General features: G+C 36.3%; 1 protein-coding gene and 1 pseudogene across 1 annotated transcript; one reads left to right on the top strand and one right to left on the bottom strand.

Annotated features, from left to right (window-relative positions):
* The first annotated feature begins 314 nt into the window (after window positions 1-314).
* LOC121985109 (NADP-dependent malic enzyme-like) lies at window positions 315-6,103 on the top strand. Its single transcript, XM_042538388.1, has 19 exons — window positions 315-577; window positions 1,860-1,980; window positions 2,071-2,145; window positions 2,246-2,397; window positions 2,474-2,579; window positions 2,776-2,841; window positions 2,990-3,085; window positions 3,172-3,243; window positions 3,322-3,405; window positions 3,539-3,637; window positions 4,031-4,078; window positions 4,194-4,247; window positions 4,340-4,438; window positions 4,693-4,782; window positions 4,874-4,951; window positions 5,037-5,111; window positions 5,218-5,308; window positions 5,433-5,561; window positions 5,655-6,103. The coding sequence occupies exons 1-19, from the start codon at window positions 429-431 to the stop codon at window positions 5,741-5,743; spliced, it is 1,773 nt and encodes a 590-aa protein (XP_042394322.1). The 5' UTR covers window positions 315-428; the 3' UTR covers window positions 5,744-6,103.
* A 2,714-nt stretch (window positions 6,104-8,817) lies between these two features.
* On the bottom strand, window positions 8,818-16,044 carry LOC121985108 (annotated as a pseudogene).
* Between the last annotated feature and the right edge of the window lie 1,147 nt (window positions 16,045-17,191).

The following is a 17,191-nucleotide window of genomic DNA, read 5'->3' as shown; positions in this document are numbered from 1 at the left end:
ATTATAATTTAATTAGAAAGATAAATTTTTAAAAAATTATAATTAATTTTGATTGAATTTTAACTATGGTCCAATGTATATAAATTATGACAGATAAAGACGTCTTAATTGTCAAATAAATACTAAACAAGCACTTTACTCGGGAATTTTCATAAAAAAGTCCTTAAGGAAAATATCTATTTTTTTCAATTTGTCAAATTTCTGTTTGTCAACGAGCGGTACACTAAGCAGTATTTCGGAAACTTATTGGGGGGGGTAAATGCGTATTTCCAATTCAATTCCAGTCAGAGCTAAAACTATAAACTACCTTCTCCGCCGACGAGGAGACTAAGCGGTTGTCTGGCGCCGCTGCGTATTTCTTCTACTACTGCCCTCCTCTTTCCTTCTTGTTGGCTTCGGCGGCTGAGGCGGGGAGATCATCAAAGGCCATGGAGAGCACTTTGAAGGAGCTGAGGCCGGAGGGAGAGTCAGTGATGGATCCCAAGTGCTTGGTCGGCGGAGGCGTGGAGGACCCCTATGGAGAAGACCAGGCCACTGTGGATCAGCTCGTCACGCCCTGGACTGTCACCGTTGCCAGGTATGCTTGAATTGGTAGATCGAGTTAAGTGAAGGTTTTTGTGCTCCCAAATCGACTCAGCCCTCTTTAATCCCTAGCGGTATTCCGATTTTTCCCTGATCTACTCTTCCGAAGAGTGTATATCATCTATAAAAACCTTTGATGATTGTTTTTTGTTTCTTATGAGCTTTCTGATTTGGACGATCCCTCTTCAAACCGGCCTTATTTTAGTCAAGTTAATTCGAATTCGAGGGTAGAAGTGAAAAAGAGCGGTACCTAAAATTGGAGCTTTTGACCTCCGAGTGATTTTTTTTTTTTGGTGCAGTTCGATGCTATCTCAGCAACATAATATTTTGCTTGTTCAAACTTTGATTCTTTTGATTAACGTGATTTAATTTTTTTTTAAAAAAAAGTCCAGACGATGAGGCATCTACCGGATCTTTTCTTGGGCCTACGAGTCCGATATTGTTTTCCTTTTGCGTAGTAATTTTTGGTGCATGTGGTAGCCGATAGAATCACCGATGATAATTTATAGAATAATGACAATTCAACAGAAAATAATTTTGTATTTTTTTATTGAATCTTCATGAAAATTTTCTTAATAATTCATTAGGAATAATTTGAATGTGATAATGCTATGTTTTAGATTTTTCAATAAATTTATATAATATTTTCTATTGGATCTTCTATGAATTAATGATTACATTTATTGCTGTTAATATTATTTACTTTTAGCACACTTTTTAAATAATTAACTTGTAACAACTTTAATTTGATCTTTAGATTTTTTTCTCATTTTTAGAACAAAGTCAATATGCTTAAGAAAAACTGTAAAAACATATTTTCTTATATAAATAATTTCTCAATTCAAAACAACAGAGCAAGAGTCAAGGTAATACTACTTGAATAACTTTAAGATGCTAATTTTAAAATTCATGTATTATTTTATAGAGAAGTGAAAGATTGAAAAAAAAAAACACTTTAACTCAATGTTGTCTTATTTTTATATTTGTTTTTTTATTAAATTATCTTTATTATATTAAATTATGATTTTACTTTCAATGTGCAATGTGTGAATGATCAACTAGATTAAATATAAAACATTAAGTGCTTGTTGATAATCACCATCCCTTTTTGCAATTTTTTGATCACCATTTGACTTGAAATCACTGTGCATAATTGATACTAAACACAGAACTAAATTTCTATTAGGCTAAATTATGCAAGTCCATGATTGACAATTGCTAATATATGTCTGCTCTGTTAAGATATTGATGACTCACAAGGTGTAATTTTCCTACAGTGGATATTCTTTGCTGAGGGATCCACGCTTCAACAAAGGGCTTGCCTTCACCGAGAGGGAGAGAGATTCTCACTACTTGCGCGGACTCCTACCTCCAACATGTTCCACTCAAGAGCTTCAGGTTTAGAGGAGTCATTTTCCGTTGATATTCTTGCAAAATCTTATGAAATGAATCTAGTAATTTACATATCAAATATGGGATGGATTTCAGGAGAAAAAGTTGATGAACAATATTCGTCAGTACCAACTTCCACTTCAACGCTACATCGCAATGATGGAACTTGAGGTACTACAAAAAAACATTCTTCCAAGTTTTCTTAGTTGAGAAATTCGATCTGCAGCGCATGACATTGGTCTATGGATGTATTGTGTATTGTGATCACCAGGAGAGAAATGAGAGGCTATTTTACAAGCTTCTGGTTGATAATGTGGAAGAGTTACTTCCTATTGTGTATACACCTACTGTTGGTGAGGCCTGTCAGAAGTATGGTTCTATTTTTAAGCGTCCTCAGGGCCTTTATATCAGTTTGAAAGAGAAGTAAGATATCTTTGCATGGTTATGCCATATTCTTATTAATCTTTTGATACAAACCAATGCTTACTTTATCTTGCAGAGGAAAGATCCTTGAGGTCCTGAAAAACTGGCCTGAGAAGAGCATTCAGGTTATTGTAGTGACTGATGGTGAGCGCATTTTGGGTCTTGGAGATCTTGGCTGCCAGGTCAACTATCTTGTTGTATTTTCAGAATGTCCATCATCATTAAACTGTGTTTGTCCTAAAAATTTGGGGTTGGCTTATTTTCAAAATTTTATGAGTCTAAAGTTGTTTTTCATTGACAATTTTGGGCGGATCTTGTGTGCACCATAGATATCTTTGATTTCTTGTCAGATCTATCCAACTTTTAAAATTTAATCAGGGAATGGGTATTCCTGTTGGCAAGCTTGCTCTGTATACTGCTCTTGGAGGAATTCGCCCTTCTGCTGTAAGTTCTGTTCAGCACCATCGATCCCCTTCATTTTATTTTCATATAGTGTAACATTTTTCTTGGAAGTTAGCATATTTTATTCTGAGGCTAATTATTTTTCTTTCTCATCCTGTGTTTGTTCCAATTATAATTTGTTACCTTTCAGTGCTTACCAATTACAATTGATGTTGGTACGAACAATGAGAGTCTGCTTAAGGATGAATTCTATATTGGCTTACGTCAAAAAAGAGCCACTGGACAGGTAATACACATTGAGCATCTTTCTACTTTGCTACCAACACTTAATTGTACTTCTGTGAAGTGTTTGTTTCAAATGTTTGGTTTTAGGAGTATTCTGAATTACTGCATGAGTTCATGACTTCTGTCAAGCAAAACTATGGGGAAAAGATTCTTATCCAGGTAAAAAGCCACACAATAATATTCTCATTTGAGTATTCTTGATTTTGATTTTAACTCTCATTTGGAAATTGATTCTAGTTTGAGGACTTTGCCAACCATAATGCTTTTGAATTGCTTGCAAAATATGGAACAACCCATCTTGTTTTCAATGATGACATTCAGGTATTAGCTAATTTAACCTATGAAGCCTACACTATACTATATTTCGTATATCTTGTCATCACTATATATATTTTTTTGTCATTCACTACTATGAGTATGTTAAGCGAATTCTCTTTTTTGCTTGTCAACACAGGGCACAGCTTCAGTTGTGCTTGCAGGAGTTGTGGCAGCTCTAAAGATGGTTGGTGGAACATTGGCAGATCAAACTTTCTTATTCCTTGGTGCAGGGGAGGTCATTCTAAATACTTCCTCCTTGTCATAAAATAGTAGTCATTTGGAATTGTAAGTCTCAACACTTCTAAAACTCCACTGCCAACAAAATTACTGGTATGAGAACCATATTGGATGACCAAGCTTCTCGCATGCTGCCAATGATGATCCTTGAGATGTTTTAACTTAGTTCTTGTAGTTTATGGTTAAATGCCTAAATTATTCATTTTTATTCACTAGGTAAAATGATTCTACAATTTCTGGAATATCATGTAATCCAACACAATTTTCTTGTACTTGGTGTCCAACATTTTGAAAGCCTGTAGTATGAATTATAGTTCACTTCTAATTAGTATCTTTTGTATACTTTTGAGGTTTGCCATCCGATATTTGAGTTTGTGTATGATATTTGCAGGCTGGTACTGGTATTGCAGAACTCATAGCTCTTCATGTGTCAAAAGAGGTACTGCAGGGATTATATTTTCATGTCTCTCCAAATAATATCACAAGTCTTGATCTATTTATGAGTTGAGAGGATGTCCTTGTCCAGGTAACTAACATATAGTTTATAAATGTAGACTAAAGCACCGTTGGAAGAAACTCGAAAGAAAATTTGGCTTGTGGACTCGAAGGTTAGAGAGAATCCAGCAAGTTTTTGGTTGTTCTCTTTGCTTTTTGACACTCACCGCTATCGGACTTAACTGATAAAATAATATGTTTATAGGGCTTGATTGTTAGCTCACGCAAGGCATCTCTCCAGCACTTCAAAAAGCCATGGGCACACGAGCATGAACCAGTCAGTACCCTCTTGGATGCTGTCAAGGTGTGCAATCTTCCCCATGTTTGAATATTTCATTAGCTATCAATGAATGCATCACATTATACAGAAAATGTTTTGAATGTTATTTTGCTACCCTTTTGCATTCAGTATTGATGCTGCCTGTTTGTTTTTCTATCACTAATTTGTATCAAACAAATTTCTTACAATATCTAGGCAAATGATCTTCTCTGCATTGGAACTTTTTAATTGCATGAACCCAGCAGAAACCTTGAATATTGAGTGGATTCATTTTGCAGGTTATGAAGCCTACTTTTTTGATTGGCTCATCTGGAGTGGGAAGAACCTTCACTGAGGAGGTTGTCAAAGCCATGGCCTCTATCAATGAGGTAGGGCTGTTTCTCAATTTTCCTAGTGTTCTCCAAGCAAATACAATTAGCCACGTCTATCTTTGTTTTTGTTTCCATTTACAAACTACAGAAGCCCATTATTTTGGCTCTTTCGAACCCAACTTCACAAACTGAATGTACAGCAGAGGAAGCCTATACTTGGACTGAGGTAATCCTATCATTAAAATTTAGGTCTCCCAAAACCGTATTTGAAACTAGATGAATAAACCTTTCGACTTATCTTTAATCGTCAGGGTCGAGTGATATTTGCTACTGGGAGCCCGTTTGATCCTGTTGAATACAACGGCAAGACATTCGTCCCTGGCCAGGTTTCTCTTTTACCAACATATCTTCAATTTCCCTGGATCATGTGTGTTTTAGATTTCCATACAGAAGCTAACTTGTTTCACCCCAACTTCTTTTTCCTGCTTCCAGGCAAACAATGCATACATATTTCCTGGATTTGGCCTTGGCTTGGTGATGTCAGGAGCTATTCGGGTGCATGATGACATGCTTCTTGCAGCCTGTAAGTTGAAACATTGATCGAGGGATTAAGAACTGAGTTAGTACATGAAAAAGTGTGCTAGTTGTTGCTTTTGTCATCTAAAATGGTGTCGGTTTGTTTCCTAACCCTTAATTGTCTGGAACAGCTTATGCTTTGGCAGATCAGGTGACTGAAGAGAATTTTGAAAAGGGCTTGATCTATCCTCCCTTCTCCAACATCAGGAAAATATCAGCTCATATTGCTGCGAATGTCGCAGCCAAAGCATACGAGCTTGGTGAGTTTTCTTCATCATCATCATCTGCTGCATTACTCGGTTCCAATATTGCCGACAGCTGACTCAGGTTCTTTCTGTATGATCATATAACAGGTTTAGCAACACGGCTTCCTCGCCCCCAAGACTTGGTTAAGCATGCAGAGAGTTGCATGTACTCCCCCATTTACCGCAGCTATAGATAAACTCAACTCGGTAACAAGTTATCTAGGTGAAGCAGATGCTACTTGTCTTTAATAAAAGCTTGCAGTTTGAAACTGGAGAATGTATCCCTCCAGCCGCTGAAAATAACTACCAGAGTGCTACTTGTCTTGATAAAAGCTTGCAGTTTGAAACTGGAGAATGTATCCCTCCAGCCGCCGAAAACAACTACTTGAGCTGCATATGTTGTTCGATTCTCCTCTCTTTTTTCTTGGAAAACCTTGCTCAATCCCTTGGGGGAGTATGTCTGTAATGAATAAATTTTGTGTGCTGGAAAATATCTTCGACTGGATGTTTTCTTATAAAGCGTTGCCTTGAGTTGTCTGGTGACGGCTTTCCTCCTAGCTCGCTCGCTCGCCTACTGAATAAATTGGAAGTATAATTTTGTCGGCCTTCAATACAGTGCATCATCATTACCATTAAAGCATAATTTTATGCATTTAATAAAACACCATAAGAAATAGATGCATGTATTCTGATATAGTAATTATAAAATGTATACGTGGAAAACAATGTAATGCCCTTGTAATTTCATGTATTAAATTATTAGTCTAGTATTAATCATAAGATAAAAATTTCTAGCCTTGGATTAATTATAAAAACAATCAATTCTAAAAATTAAATAGTATACAATAAAGTAAATAAGAGCAAGAATAAAAAGAAACCCACTGCGATACCATAATTAGACCTCCAAGAGCAGATCGAGCCTGAGAAAGCGAACCATCTAGATAGATCACCACTAACATTTCCCAATTGACCTTTGATGGACTGATAATTTCATCTTTTTATTTGAATACTCAAAGTTGCTAATAATTAAGAGTATGTAATTCTAGTGCCTTCAGTATATCCTTCAGGGAGTTTCCAAAAACTAAAGAATGTCCTAACATGAATACGACAATGTCGGCGAATAATAGAGGTGTAAAAGAGCTACGTTGAATTTAGAAGAATTACTTCAAAACTTAACTAAAATTTAGGTAAATTAATGAACAAATTTATTCACTTTCTGTTTATGAATGTTTCCGAATCCGATTCACTAGTATTCAAAAAATATGAAACCGATACGTTAACAGCCCCACGACGACCCCACGTCGATGGAAGTAGATTCATCAGGTGTTAAGGACATGACGAGCCAAACACAGGTGATGTATTGGGTATTGCCTGAGACTCAAACCCGGACTCACTAGTATTAAGAAAAATGATAATCTAAGTAATCAATAATGGAATTACAGACCATATCAACTTGTACACTGCTTAGAAACTACAAGCAGCTCTCACTACCAAATTACAGCAGTCGAGATGAGAGGAAGACCATCTCGGTTGTCATCGACAACGGTAACAGCTCCAAGGTCGCTCAAGGGTATGCTGACCTCCTTGTTCTTTGAAGAAATTGAAAACTAGGGAGCAACAGTTTGACCTCTTGGATTTCAACACCATGAGAATAACTCTCAAAGGAAGTAAACAAGTGAAAGTATACAGGATACAATAATAACCATGAATTAATATCACTAGAGGATGATTTGCGAAGGGATTCATTGACACTTTCGAAGTCTAGCGAGCAAACTGCAAACTAAAATGTTTGTCTGGGAGGAAATTTGAAAAAAAAAAAATTCTCTACACCTTTCTGATACAAAGTACAAAAACTAAGCAAATCTACCATTGAGTTTGAAAGAAAATAACTTCAAAGGAGGATAAGTACCACCAATAACATAAAAAGGACCATGGAGGCAAAGGAGCAACATGAATTATGTCATCAAAAGCAAATATATATCATTATTCAGTTTAACTGGCAAAAAGGATACCACATTCGTCCACAGAGAAGATATCCGTGTCGCCATGGATGTTGGCACTGCATCAGTTGAAATGAACTAGAAGATTTTAAACATCTCTCGTATGTTTCATAAAATGTAGAGTTGTGTTCATGAAGCTGTGGCACTGTATAATGATCATTATGAGGACCAAGTCCATACCATATATCCAGCCCAAGTCCTGAAGTAACAGCCACAATGATCTAAGTAATGTTTATACGATTGCACACTTAAGCTAACAAGGTAGAGCTCAAAAACATCTCCACCTTAAAATCTTAGCTACAATTCTAAACTAGAGTAAATATGTTCACAGAAAGCACACTGCTGGAGTCATGAAATCGCTTTCTGCTTAAACAAAAAAGAGAAGATCACCATTGCAGAAGATTTGAGGAAGCATAATGGGAAAGCAAAACAAAAAACAAACAAACACATATATACATGGAACTGTATTGGAATCTAAAGTTTATACATCTCTAAGCTATAGAGAGAGATGAGACAACTGGAAATGCCTGAGGAGACTATGGAGAAAATAGGCATAGAAGAGTTGGCTCAATTTGTTCAAACCAAACCATCCAGCTCGAATTCTATGTTCCAAAGTCACACTGTCCTAAACAATGCAATGCAGAAAAAAGTTCAACTTATTTCCAATCAATGTCTATCAACGACCAATTATAATTAATTGTTAAAAGCAATAAGGTCAAGTTAAACGAATGTAACATGCTGTGTCCTCATGATTAATTCAATCATTCAGTTGCACAGAAGAGGTAAATGCGAAAACAGCAACATTTCCAAAAAATAATGCGAACTGTACAGCCAATAAGAGGTCACATTAGTAATAAAGGCATGGAACATGATCTAACAAGATCAGCAAATCAAGCCATGGCCTTCTTAAATAAGCCTTGCCAACACAGTCAACCTTTACAAAATTGGGAAATTATCATCAGATATTAATCAAAATAACAATTTCAAGAAAAGAATAAGGAAAATTTAGCATGTAAAATAATATAAATAAGATGCCAAAGCATGTAAAATGAGTAAAACCACAATGTGCCAATTGGGTTAGAGTTCTAGTGTGAACAGAGACTTCTAGTTTTTGAGGCTTTCATCAGAGCAAATGAATTAACAAAACCTTTAGTTCAATCCTATGAAATTATATGAAAATTGTTACAATTACCAAACTAATGCACAAGTGAAATATAGTTATGCAGCAAAAGCAACTGACAGTAAAGCAGCCGAAAATAAAACAGCAGTTATAGTAAAATGATCCCATCCACTAGATGGTTAAATTTCTGCAAAAATAAGCAGTTCCAACCTAAATATTAGTAACTATACAACCTTAAATTTACTTAAGATGCCAAAAAACAAATATATTTTGATTGCTCAAGCAAAGGGCATCTTCAAAACTTGACAGAGAATGGCACCACTAAGTTGGTTACCACAGCAATAAAACGAAAGGTGCCTTAATAAGGTAATCCTAGCCGCCAGTTGTTGTTGCAATTTGGCAAAAGGTGCTTAATGGTTCTGGTGAAGGTCAGCAACTTCATGAAACAGTGCGGCCAAAACATATGGATGCAATATATAGATTTTTCGCCCATTTCTCCTGGAAGCAAATACAATATTTATATGTTAGGAAAGAAACTAACGGTGATGTTCTTAAGACACAGGAAAGTGACTGCACTCACCTTCACATGTTGGCTAGGAAAAGCAGATGTTCTAAGGGTCTCTTGTGTCTCATCTGTTAGTTTCCTTCTAGGTATACTAAGCACCAAGGCAGCCTGGTCACATGTTGCAGCAGTTGCCGTTATGCGATAGCCATTATCCCATCTTCGATGAATACCTTCGCTAGGGTAAAGAAAGTCAAGTTCAATAACCTGAGTATTGAAATGATTTGGTGAGTTTAATTTCTTAGCATGGAAACATTAAAAATATATCATTAGAGAAATCCTCAACCACAAGGCAATACAGATAGACAACACCAGATCAACCCTCAGTTTTTTTCCCTTCTTTGCTCCCTTTACTTCCCATCTTTTAACAACAAAATGTGAGGAATAAAACTGACCTGCTCAGAAAAACCTGCATTACGAGACATAACGACAGCCCACCTATTTCCGGCTGTTGCCATTGCAGTAACATAAAAACCTTCCCTCCACTTTTTGTTTATCCACTTGAACGGAAATGACTCACTCACTTTGTATGATTGTTGTGCATATAGAGTACCTACAATAAATCATCAAAACAGATGAAGCCAATGGAACATTTTGAAATTAAAAATCAAACTGATGCATATTTGAAGAAGATTGATTACCCTTAGACATAACCACCAAGGAGCTGCCATTGTTTGTCCCGGCTAGTGTACTAATATAATAATTTTTCTCCCATTGTTCCATTATCCATTCCTTCAAAAAGAAAGAGTTAAGTGGAAAACCTATTAGTCTACTACTATAACAGAAATGCATTAACCAAAGGGTAAATTAATGTGTACTGCATTATTGGTTATATTTTTTTATTATTTATTAACTTTATATTTAAAATTACATAAAATAAGTATTCTTCTAAAGATTTCATAATCTGTCACATCTGAAATAATTTTATTATATATTTCAATTTTTTATTTTTCCTGCTAATTTTACCAATCTTATGCTATCAATACTTGATTTATTTAATTATTCAATCCCAATCTCAATATTGATTTGTATAATTTATCTGAAGAGGTTTATTTCATATCGCATGAATCCATGATTCACCTGCTTCCATTGCTAAGTATTTTGGAGCTCTCAAAGGATTGAGCAAAGTTTATTTCCCTTCCTTGGAACGGCTGACAACATTTCCTTCCTTGTCTGGAAAAATAAGCCTACCTTCTAGTACCAATCTTCTTGTTGAGCTTTGAAAGGAAAACATCCAACAAGGATGCTCATAGCCTTGCCACCACGAATAATATGGAAGGAGTTCAAGTCCTAGTCTCCCTTGTCAATTGGGAGTTCTAAAGGAGTTGTTGTGGGTGCTAAATCCTGACCTCAATCACACGTTATAGTACACTTGGCGGATGTCCCTTGTTCACCATAACTTGATGTTATTCGCTAGTTGAAGAAAGAGGTGGATGAAGGCATAGATGTTAAAAGCAAGCACTTCGCTTGCTTAAGCACAGCAAGGTGCAAGCCTTGTGCTTCAGAGACCTCAAAAACGCACGAGGTCTCTAAGCTTCAGAGTGCTTCACGCAAAAGCACAAGCATTCGCTTTTGTGCAAAGTGCAGAAACTTTCCCTTATTTTAGTTTAAAGCCCTAAACCCTCTTTAAATCAATCATTAAGTCGATTGGTCTACCTCTCACAGTCGGAAGCGTCTGCCTCTCGATCATGGGTAAGAATCTTCTTTTCTGTAATTTTTTTTACTCTTTTTCATTTTTCCAACGTCCTGGAGGCGTCATGATGCCCGCAATTAATGGGGGACCATGGACAATCAAAAACTTAAGTCTGCAGATTTGATTAATTCAATCAACTCCCAACTTAAACAGGATAGTTTGAATAGACTTTCATAAATCCTAATTAAATTATCCTAATAAAATATATAAAAATATATTTAAAATTAAAAATTGTAATAAATTTTATTAATTCATATAAATCAATTTTATATTCAAAAGGTATGAGGTTTGAATCCTGGAAACAACCTCTTGCAAAAAGCAAGGTAAGATTGCGTACAATGAATCCTTCCCCGGGACTCCACATGGCGGGAGCTTCATGCACCGGGCTGTTTTTTTCTTTTATAAATCAGTTTTATATTGTGATAATAGTCCTTTTGTTTATTACATTTTTTTACGTAAAGTGTGCACTTAGCTTTGCACTTTAAGCCCCAAGACCCTTGAGCGTTTTTTTGCATCTTGCGCTTTTGACAACTATGGATGAAGGGGAAGAGTCTGACGGTGAAAAAAAGGTGTTTCAGGGTTTAGGATTTATTGCTTAATGGGTATTTTTGTGGTAGTTTTGCTGATGCATAGAAACCACTGTAAATGTAACCAATGATAAAGAGTTTATCTGGCATGACACCTAGAGACTTGGATCATTTTTTATTAAATGTTTTTCAGATTGCAAATTCATGGACTTAGATGGAATGCAAATTCATGGACTTAGATGGATTTCTTTTTTTAAAACAAAAAAAGGTTAGAATACTAGTAAACAGAAGGGGTGTACAAATGATTTACCCTTAAATTATAAATTATTCAGTTATCCATGTCTGACAGCATGTTTTCTGGTTCTAGTATTGGGAACATATATAGTTGAATCAGAACATCACTCACCTTGTGAAGAAAGTTTGTAGATAGTTCATAAACTTGAGCAGTGAAGCCAGTGCCTGCATCCATGATCAACGCCCAAAGATTGTTACACGATGCCACACAACTAATGAATAAACCATCTTCATTCCCCTTCTCGATATGCTGTGCAAGCCTCATATCAGCAACATTGTAGTGGTACCTAGAATACAAGAGTTTATCATCCAATCCCTCTTATCAAGAATTTGGCAGTGAGTCAACTACCCAGAAAATAAACACCTCTGTTTCATAGGTCGTCGTGCATTATAAACACTAATCCATTGGTTTGCCGGCAACCCCATCCTAATCTTCTTTTTGGGCTGTTCATCAACTTCTTCTATCATTAGACGACCTCTTTTTTGACCTACCTGATATATAAGCTTGATAACATGGGAAAAGAAACAGACATTCTGTTAGCATAATCACTTTACGAAGGTAACTACATAGATAGAAGATGCAAATATAGGAAATTGAAATACCTTTTGAGCTCCATCAGTGTTAATTGGCCTAATATCTGGATTAGGACCTACTATGCCATCAAAAAGTGAGATGTACTTTGCATAGTTAGGTTCTTCATCAAACTTCAAGTTGACCACGTATTCAACAAACTGTTTGAAAGGTTGTGGGCAAAAGCAACAAAGAGACTCTGGAGATGTAGCCATCTTCTTTTTGCATACAAGGAAACCTTTATTTTCACCCTAATAGTAAATAAAGAAATTTATTAATGAAGATAAATCATCCACAAAATCAATTAAAATGCAAATTAGCCTACCTGATACCCTTGCCAAAGTAGACGGCCACGGAGAAGAAATATAAGTGTATAAGCAAGGGATTCTAAATCATCTCTTCTGCTTGCTGTCCTCCCAAGGTGAGCATGAACACTAGCATAGCGCACAGTCCCCCTATAGAACACATCAACAAGATTGCACTGTTACTAATGGTTAAAGTAAATATAAAATTTAATTGAGAAGTAGCCATTTTGAGTGTTAAAGATGCGGCGGGAACAAATTACCTGAAAACATCTGGTCGTTGATCATATTCAACATGCAAATTTGTTGAACTGTCCTTCCACTTAGTGGCTGTCAATTAAGAACATAAGAGTTTAATAAGACATCATATTTAGTTACATTAACTGAAAAGAACTAAAAAACCAAGCACATTAATTACCTAAGCCAAGATCAACAAGAAACAATTTTTTTTCTTCAGAAGTCCCAGAAGGTCCAAGTAAAAAATTTTCAGGTTTCACATCCCCATGTACATAACTGACATTAGCAATGACAGTAGTTACATTAAAAAAAAAAAAACTTAAAAAGAGGTTGGTTACTAGTTCAGCAGGGATTGAAGAAGTTCCTATTGATTATAGTGTCTTCTTGACACATGAAAGAACAAACTAAGAAGCAAAGCAAACAGTAAACTTCTACCCTTTTGAATGCATATTCTCCAATATGGAGATTGCTTCAATTGCAATACATGCAACCATTTCCACGGACATTCTGCATAACAGAAGAGATGAAAATTAGCAAGTTAGCAATTCAAAACAAGTACTAACCTAGATTCAACATTAATCATACGTGTGAGAATTGTTATTCCATACATCCCAAAGGCTTGGTCCCAGTATATCCATAATCTACAATTTGCAAAAAAAAAAAATATTAGAAAAACTTCTCAAATTACTTGACAAACCCTAAAGGCTGAGGAGCTGAAAATTCTCTAATACCATGACATAGTAGTCCCCTTGCCTGCCCTTGTAATGAACTTTTGGCACCCCGTGAATACCACCAAGTAGTGCTACACAAATAGAATATTGGTTAGATTCCTCTAAAACTATTTTTTCACTGAAAATAAAGAAAACTTACTTGTACACTTGCCATTCATAAGGTGGACCATAATTACAACCTTTGCTGGTCCTGTGCTCGAACTTTAGCGCTACCTGGGAGGCATTGAATATAGATCAAGTATTATGACCATTAAAAATTGTGTTAATAGGAAAATACCACACCTCTATAGCACTAGAACCAGTGGTCCTATCACTTGTGCTGGCGGTGAAATTACGGTCAACATAAACTTGTCCAAATCCACCTTTTCCTAGCTTCCTTTCAACTTTGTATAGTGGTGAATTGCTGACTTGAACCTGTTGAAAAGATAAAATGAAATTTTTGCAAGAATACAGGAAGCATCATGACAAGTAGGAAAGGAATCAGAGATAAGAAGCTACTCGCATTAAAAAAAAAATATCTTCCTTAGCAATGAAACAATATCACAATTTGCTCAAGCTGCTTATCTTCAACAATAGGAGACATCAATGTAGTTATATTGACAGGACAGACCTGTTTATCCTCAACAACAGGAGATAGTGATGTAGATACTATTAATAGGACAGACCGGGCAATCAAAATGGAATGTAATTTTTAAAAAGTCATGTGCGAACATGATAAGCCCTTAGGCTTAAAAACTAATAATATCATGAATGACCCCATCATACTTCAATTGTTTGAGATGTTAGAAATCCAATCCTCACATACTGGTGGTAGTATGTGAGGAGAAGAATCAATTAATAAGCCCATGAATGCCAATGTGAGACTGCGAATAAACAGAGAGGTGGTTATCTGATCCAGAAAGTACATGAGAAGAAAGTTGAAATATCTTATCATCACCAAGCTGGCTATTAGTAAATTCCTTGAAGCTTTATTTCATGATACATTGAGAAGTATCATTATAGATTATCCAATGTCTCAAAAATACTCCAAGAAAATGTCCCCTATTCTCCTATACCATGACCATGATCCTCTATTGCAGATTAGCAAGTACCCCCCATAGATAACCATTCAATTTCAAGAAATTGTGTTCTTCTTAAAGGCAACTTGGCATTCTAAAAGCACAAGAAGAAAACTATCTGTCCAAATCAATTGCAGAAACAAAGAGCCAAGTTATGACTCTTACTACATGCAAGCTTATTTGGCTCAAACATTTAACACCTAAGTTGGTAACACTCCTATTGAACCAATGAAGCTATGTTGTGATGATGAAGCTGTCATGTAGATTGCTTCCACACCCGTCTCATAAAGGCCAAAACGAATTAAGATTAACTATCACAATATCTCAATCTGAGTGATGTAGGTGCAATTCAAAGGGGAAATATTATAGATAACTTTCTAGAAGTAATTAGAGAACTATTACATGGAGCTAGCAGTATAGGATGGTGAGGCAACGAGTTGATGGCGGAGAACTGCATTGAATGGCATAGTGATTGAAGGTCAACCAAAAAAAAATCCCAAGAGATGTCTCTTCTTTGAGGTAGTTAACGCAAATAAAAAACATCAAATGTAGACATAGGCTACAAAATTCAAAATATCAATTGGAAATTGAATATGCATATGAAAATTAAAAAGAATTTGTTCTAACTTCAAGGGAATAGGATAGCAACACAGAATTTTTTTTCCATGAAATTTATTTCGTAAAACTTCTGGTGCTTCTGATTAAGTTAATCGATATACGAGACAATAAAATAGGATCGGTAAGCATGACATAGCCAATCCAAATAGAGGAAACTCGTCATCACAATCAGGGAAAAACAGATAAAGGTCTCACCTTTTCTGGGAGCGGTGCGGCGTTCCCCTCGTCCTCTCCGCCAGCGAGTTTATCAGCGCTCCTTGCCCCACTATTGCAATCATTCATCTTCCTCTCCCCGACCCCTTCCTGGATTTCCTCCCCTGCCAAGCCCCCAACCTCGCCGCGCCCTTCCACTTGACCGATCTCCTCCGCAGGCGGATTCTCGCCCACTGGCCGCTGGATCCTCGCCGTCCGTCGCCGCCTTGTCTTCGGCTGCTCAGCCTGGACCACTGGATTCGCCTGCGCTCGGCCCCTACGCGCTCCGCTACGCAACTCCGGCATCATTCATCGACCCAACCCCATGCCTCAAAACCCGTAATTTTGCAGAGCCATTCGACCGTACTCGATAGTGCGAACCTTGGCCAACTGGAGCACGGGCGGAGAGAGATTGACCGATCTCGCTCAAGAGGAATCGGTTAGATGGGAACGGAACGAAGGTCGTCCTTGAGAACGATCGAAGTTAGGGTTTCGATCGGAAAGATTTTGATTTTATCGATCGCTTGAGAGAGAGAGAGAGAGTGAGAGAGAGAGCCGAGGAGTTGTATCCACCATGTTGAAGAGGACAACGCGGGTGGAGTTCCGTAAGCGTTAAAGTGTGGGTGGAATTACATTTTAACACACGCTGAGTTTGGAAATTTTAATCGGGCCCACTTCGTTATTGCATTTTTATTTTGGTCCGATTTAGGAAAAGCCCACTAGAAAATGTATTAGAGCGTCAGATGGGTACTATCTGAGTAATCGATTAATAACGGGATATTAAATTAAAATTAAATAAATCAAAATATTTTAACGATCAAACTGTCCAAATTTTTTTATAAAATTTAAATCAATAAAAAATTAATTAATTTGATTAAAAATTATAATAATTAAATTTTCAGTTAAATCCATCAATCAATTGTTAGTCGAACAACATGATCAATTGCTCTTAGCCTCCGCAAATTAGGAATTTTAATCCATGATGAATTAGTCATGATCAGTCTCAATCTCGGATAAAAGATGAGAATTATATTTGGTTATTAGTCAGCAATAAAACTATGATAAATATTCAATAAATGGATTCATTAAACTATTGTATTAGTTCTAGGTTGTTCCCCGGAAGGAACGCGTTGTAAGATCCGACTATGTCTCGACAAAGACTGCTATATTTCTAGAACTCGGTGTAGTGCTAAATATGTAAGAGTTCACGTTGCAGGGTTCAACTGTAACGTATCGGCAAGGATCGTTACATCTCCATGAGAACTTGAGTATAGTGTTAAATAGGTAACAATTCTCACATTATGTGTTGGATAAGAACAAATATGATAGAAAAACTAATAATCTAAGATTTGAAACATGAAATATACGAACCCTCGCTAGTAAATCAATGGAGGTAGTAGATACAATGATTAGGAGAAAAATTAGTATTTTATGTGTACAAAATAGGTAGGCGAGAAGGCAAAACTGATAGAGAACTCGAGTTTTAAATTATTGTACACCAGAAAAAGTAAAGCAAAAAAAGGAGTGGGTATTATTGTAGATAGTTTGTTAAATGATGAAATTGTAGGAGTAGTTAGAAAAAGGAATAGAATTATAACCCTTAAGATAATAGTGGTAAAAGAAATTATGAACATAATTAGCATATATGCACCGCAAGTAAGATTAGTTGAGCTGGTAATTTTGGGATGAAACAGATGAAAGAATGTACAAAACGTTCCTGGAAGTAGAATGATTTTAATA

The sequence above is a fragment of the Zingiber officinale genome, chromosome 5B (assembly GCF_018446385.1).
Source record: "Zingiber officinale cultivar Zhangliang chromosome 5B, Zo_v1.1, whole genome shotgun sequence".
Classification (NCBI taxonomy): domain Eukaryota; kingdom Viridiplantae; phylum Streptophyta; class Magnoliopsida; order Zingiberales; family Zingiberaceae; genus Zingiber; species Zingiber officinale.
Note: the sequence above shows the minus strand (reverse complement) of the source record. Positions and strands in the feature narration are given on the sequence as shown.

Bases quoted from the DNA above. Each gene is read 5' to 3' on its own strand.
- LOC121985109 (XM_042538388.1), top strand. From the start codon at position 429: ATGGAGAGCACTTTGAAGGAGCTGAGGCCGGAGGGAGAGTCAGTGATG. The intron at 2,580-2,775 runs GTCAACTATCTT...AAATTTAATCAG, and splicing joins TTGGAGATCTTGGCTGCCAG to GGAATGGGTATTCCTGTTGG. The intron at 5,562-5,654 runs GTGAGTTTTCTT...ATCATATAACAG, and splicing joins AGCCAAAGCATACGAGCTTG to GTTTAGCAACACGGCTTCCT.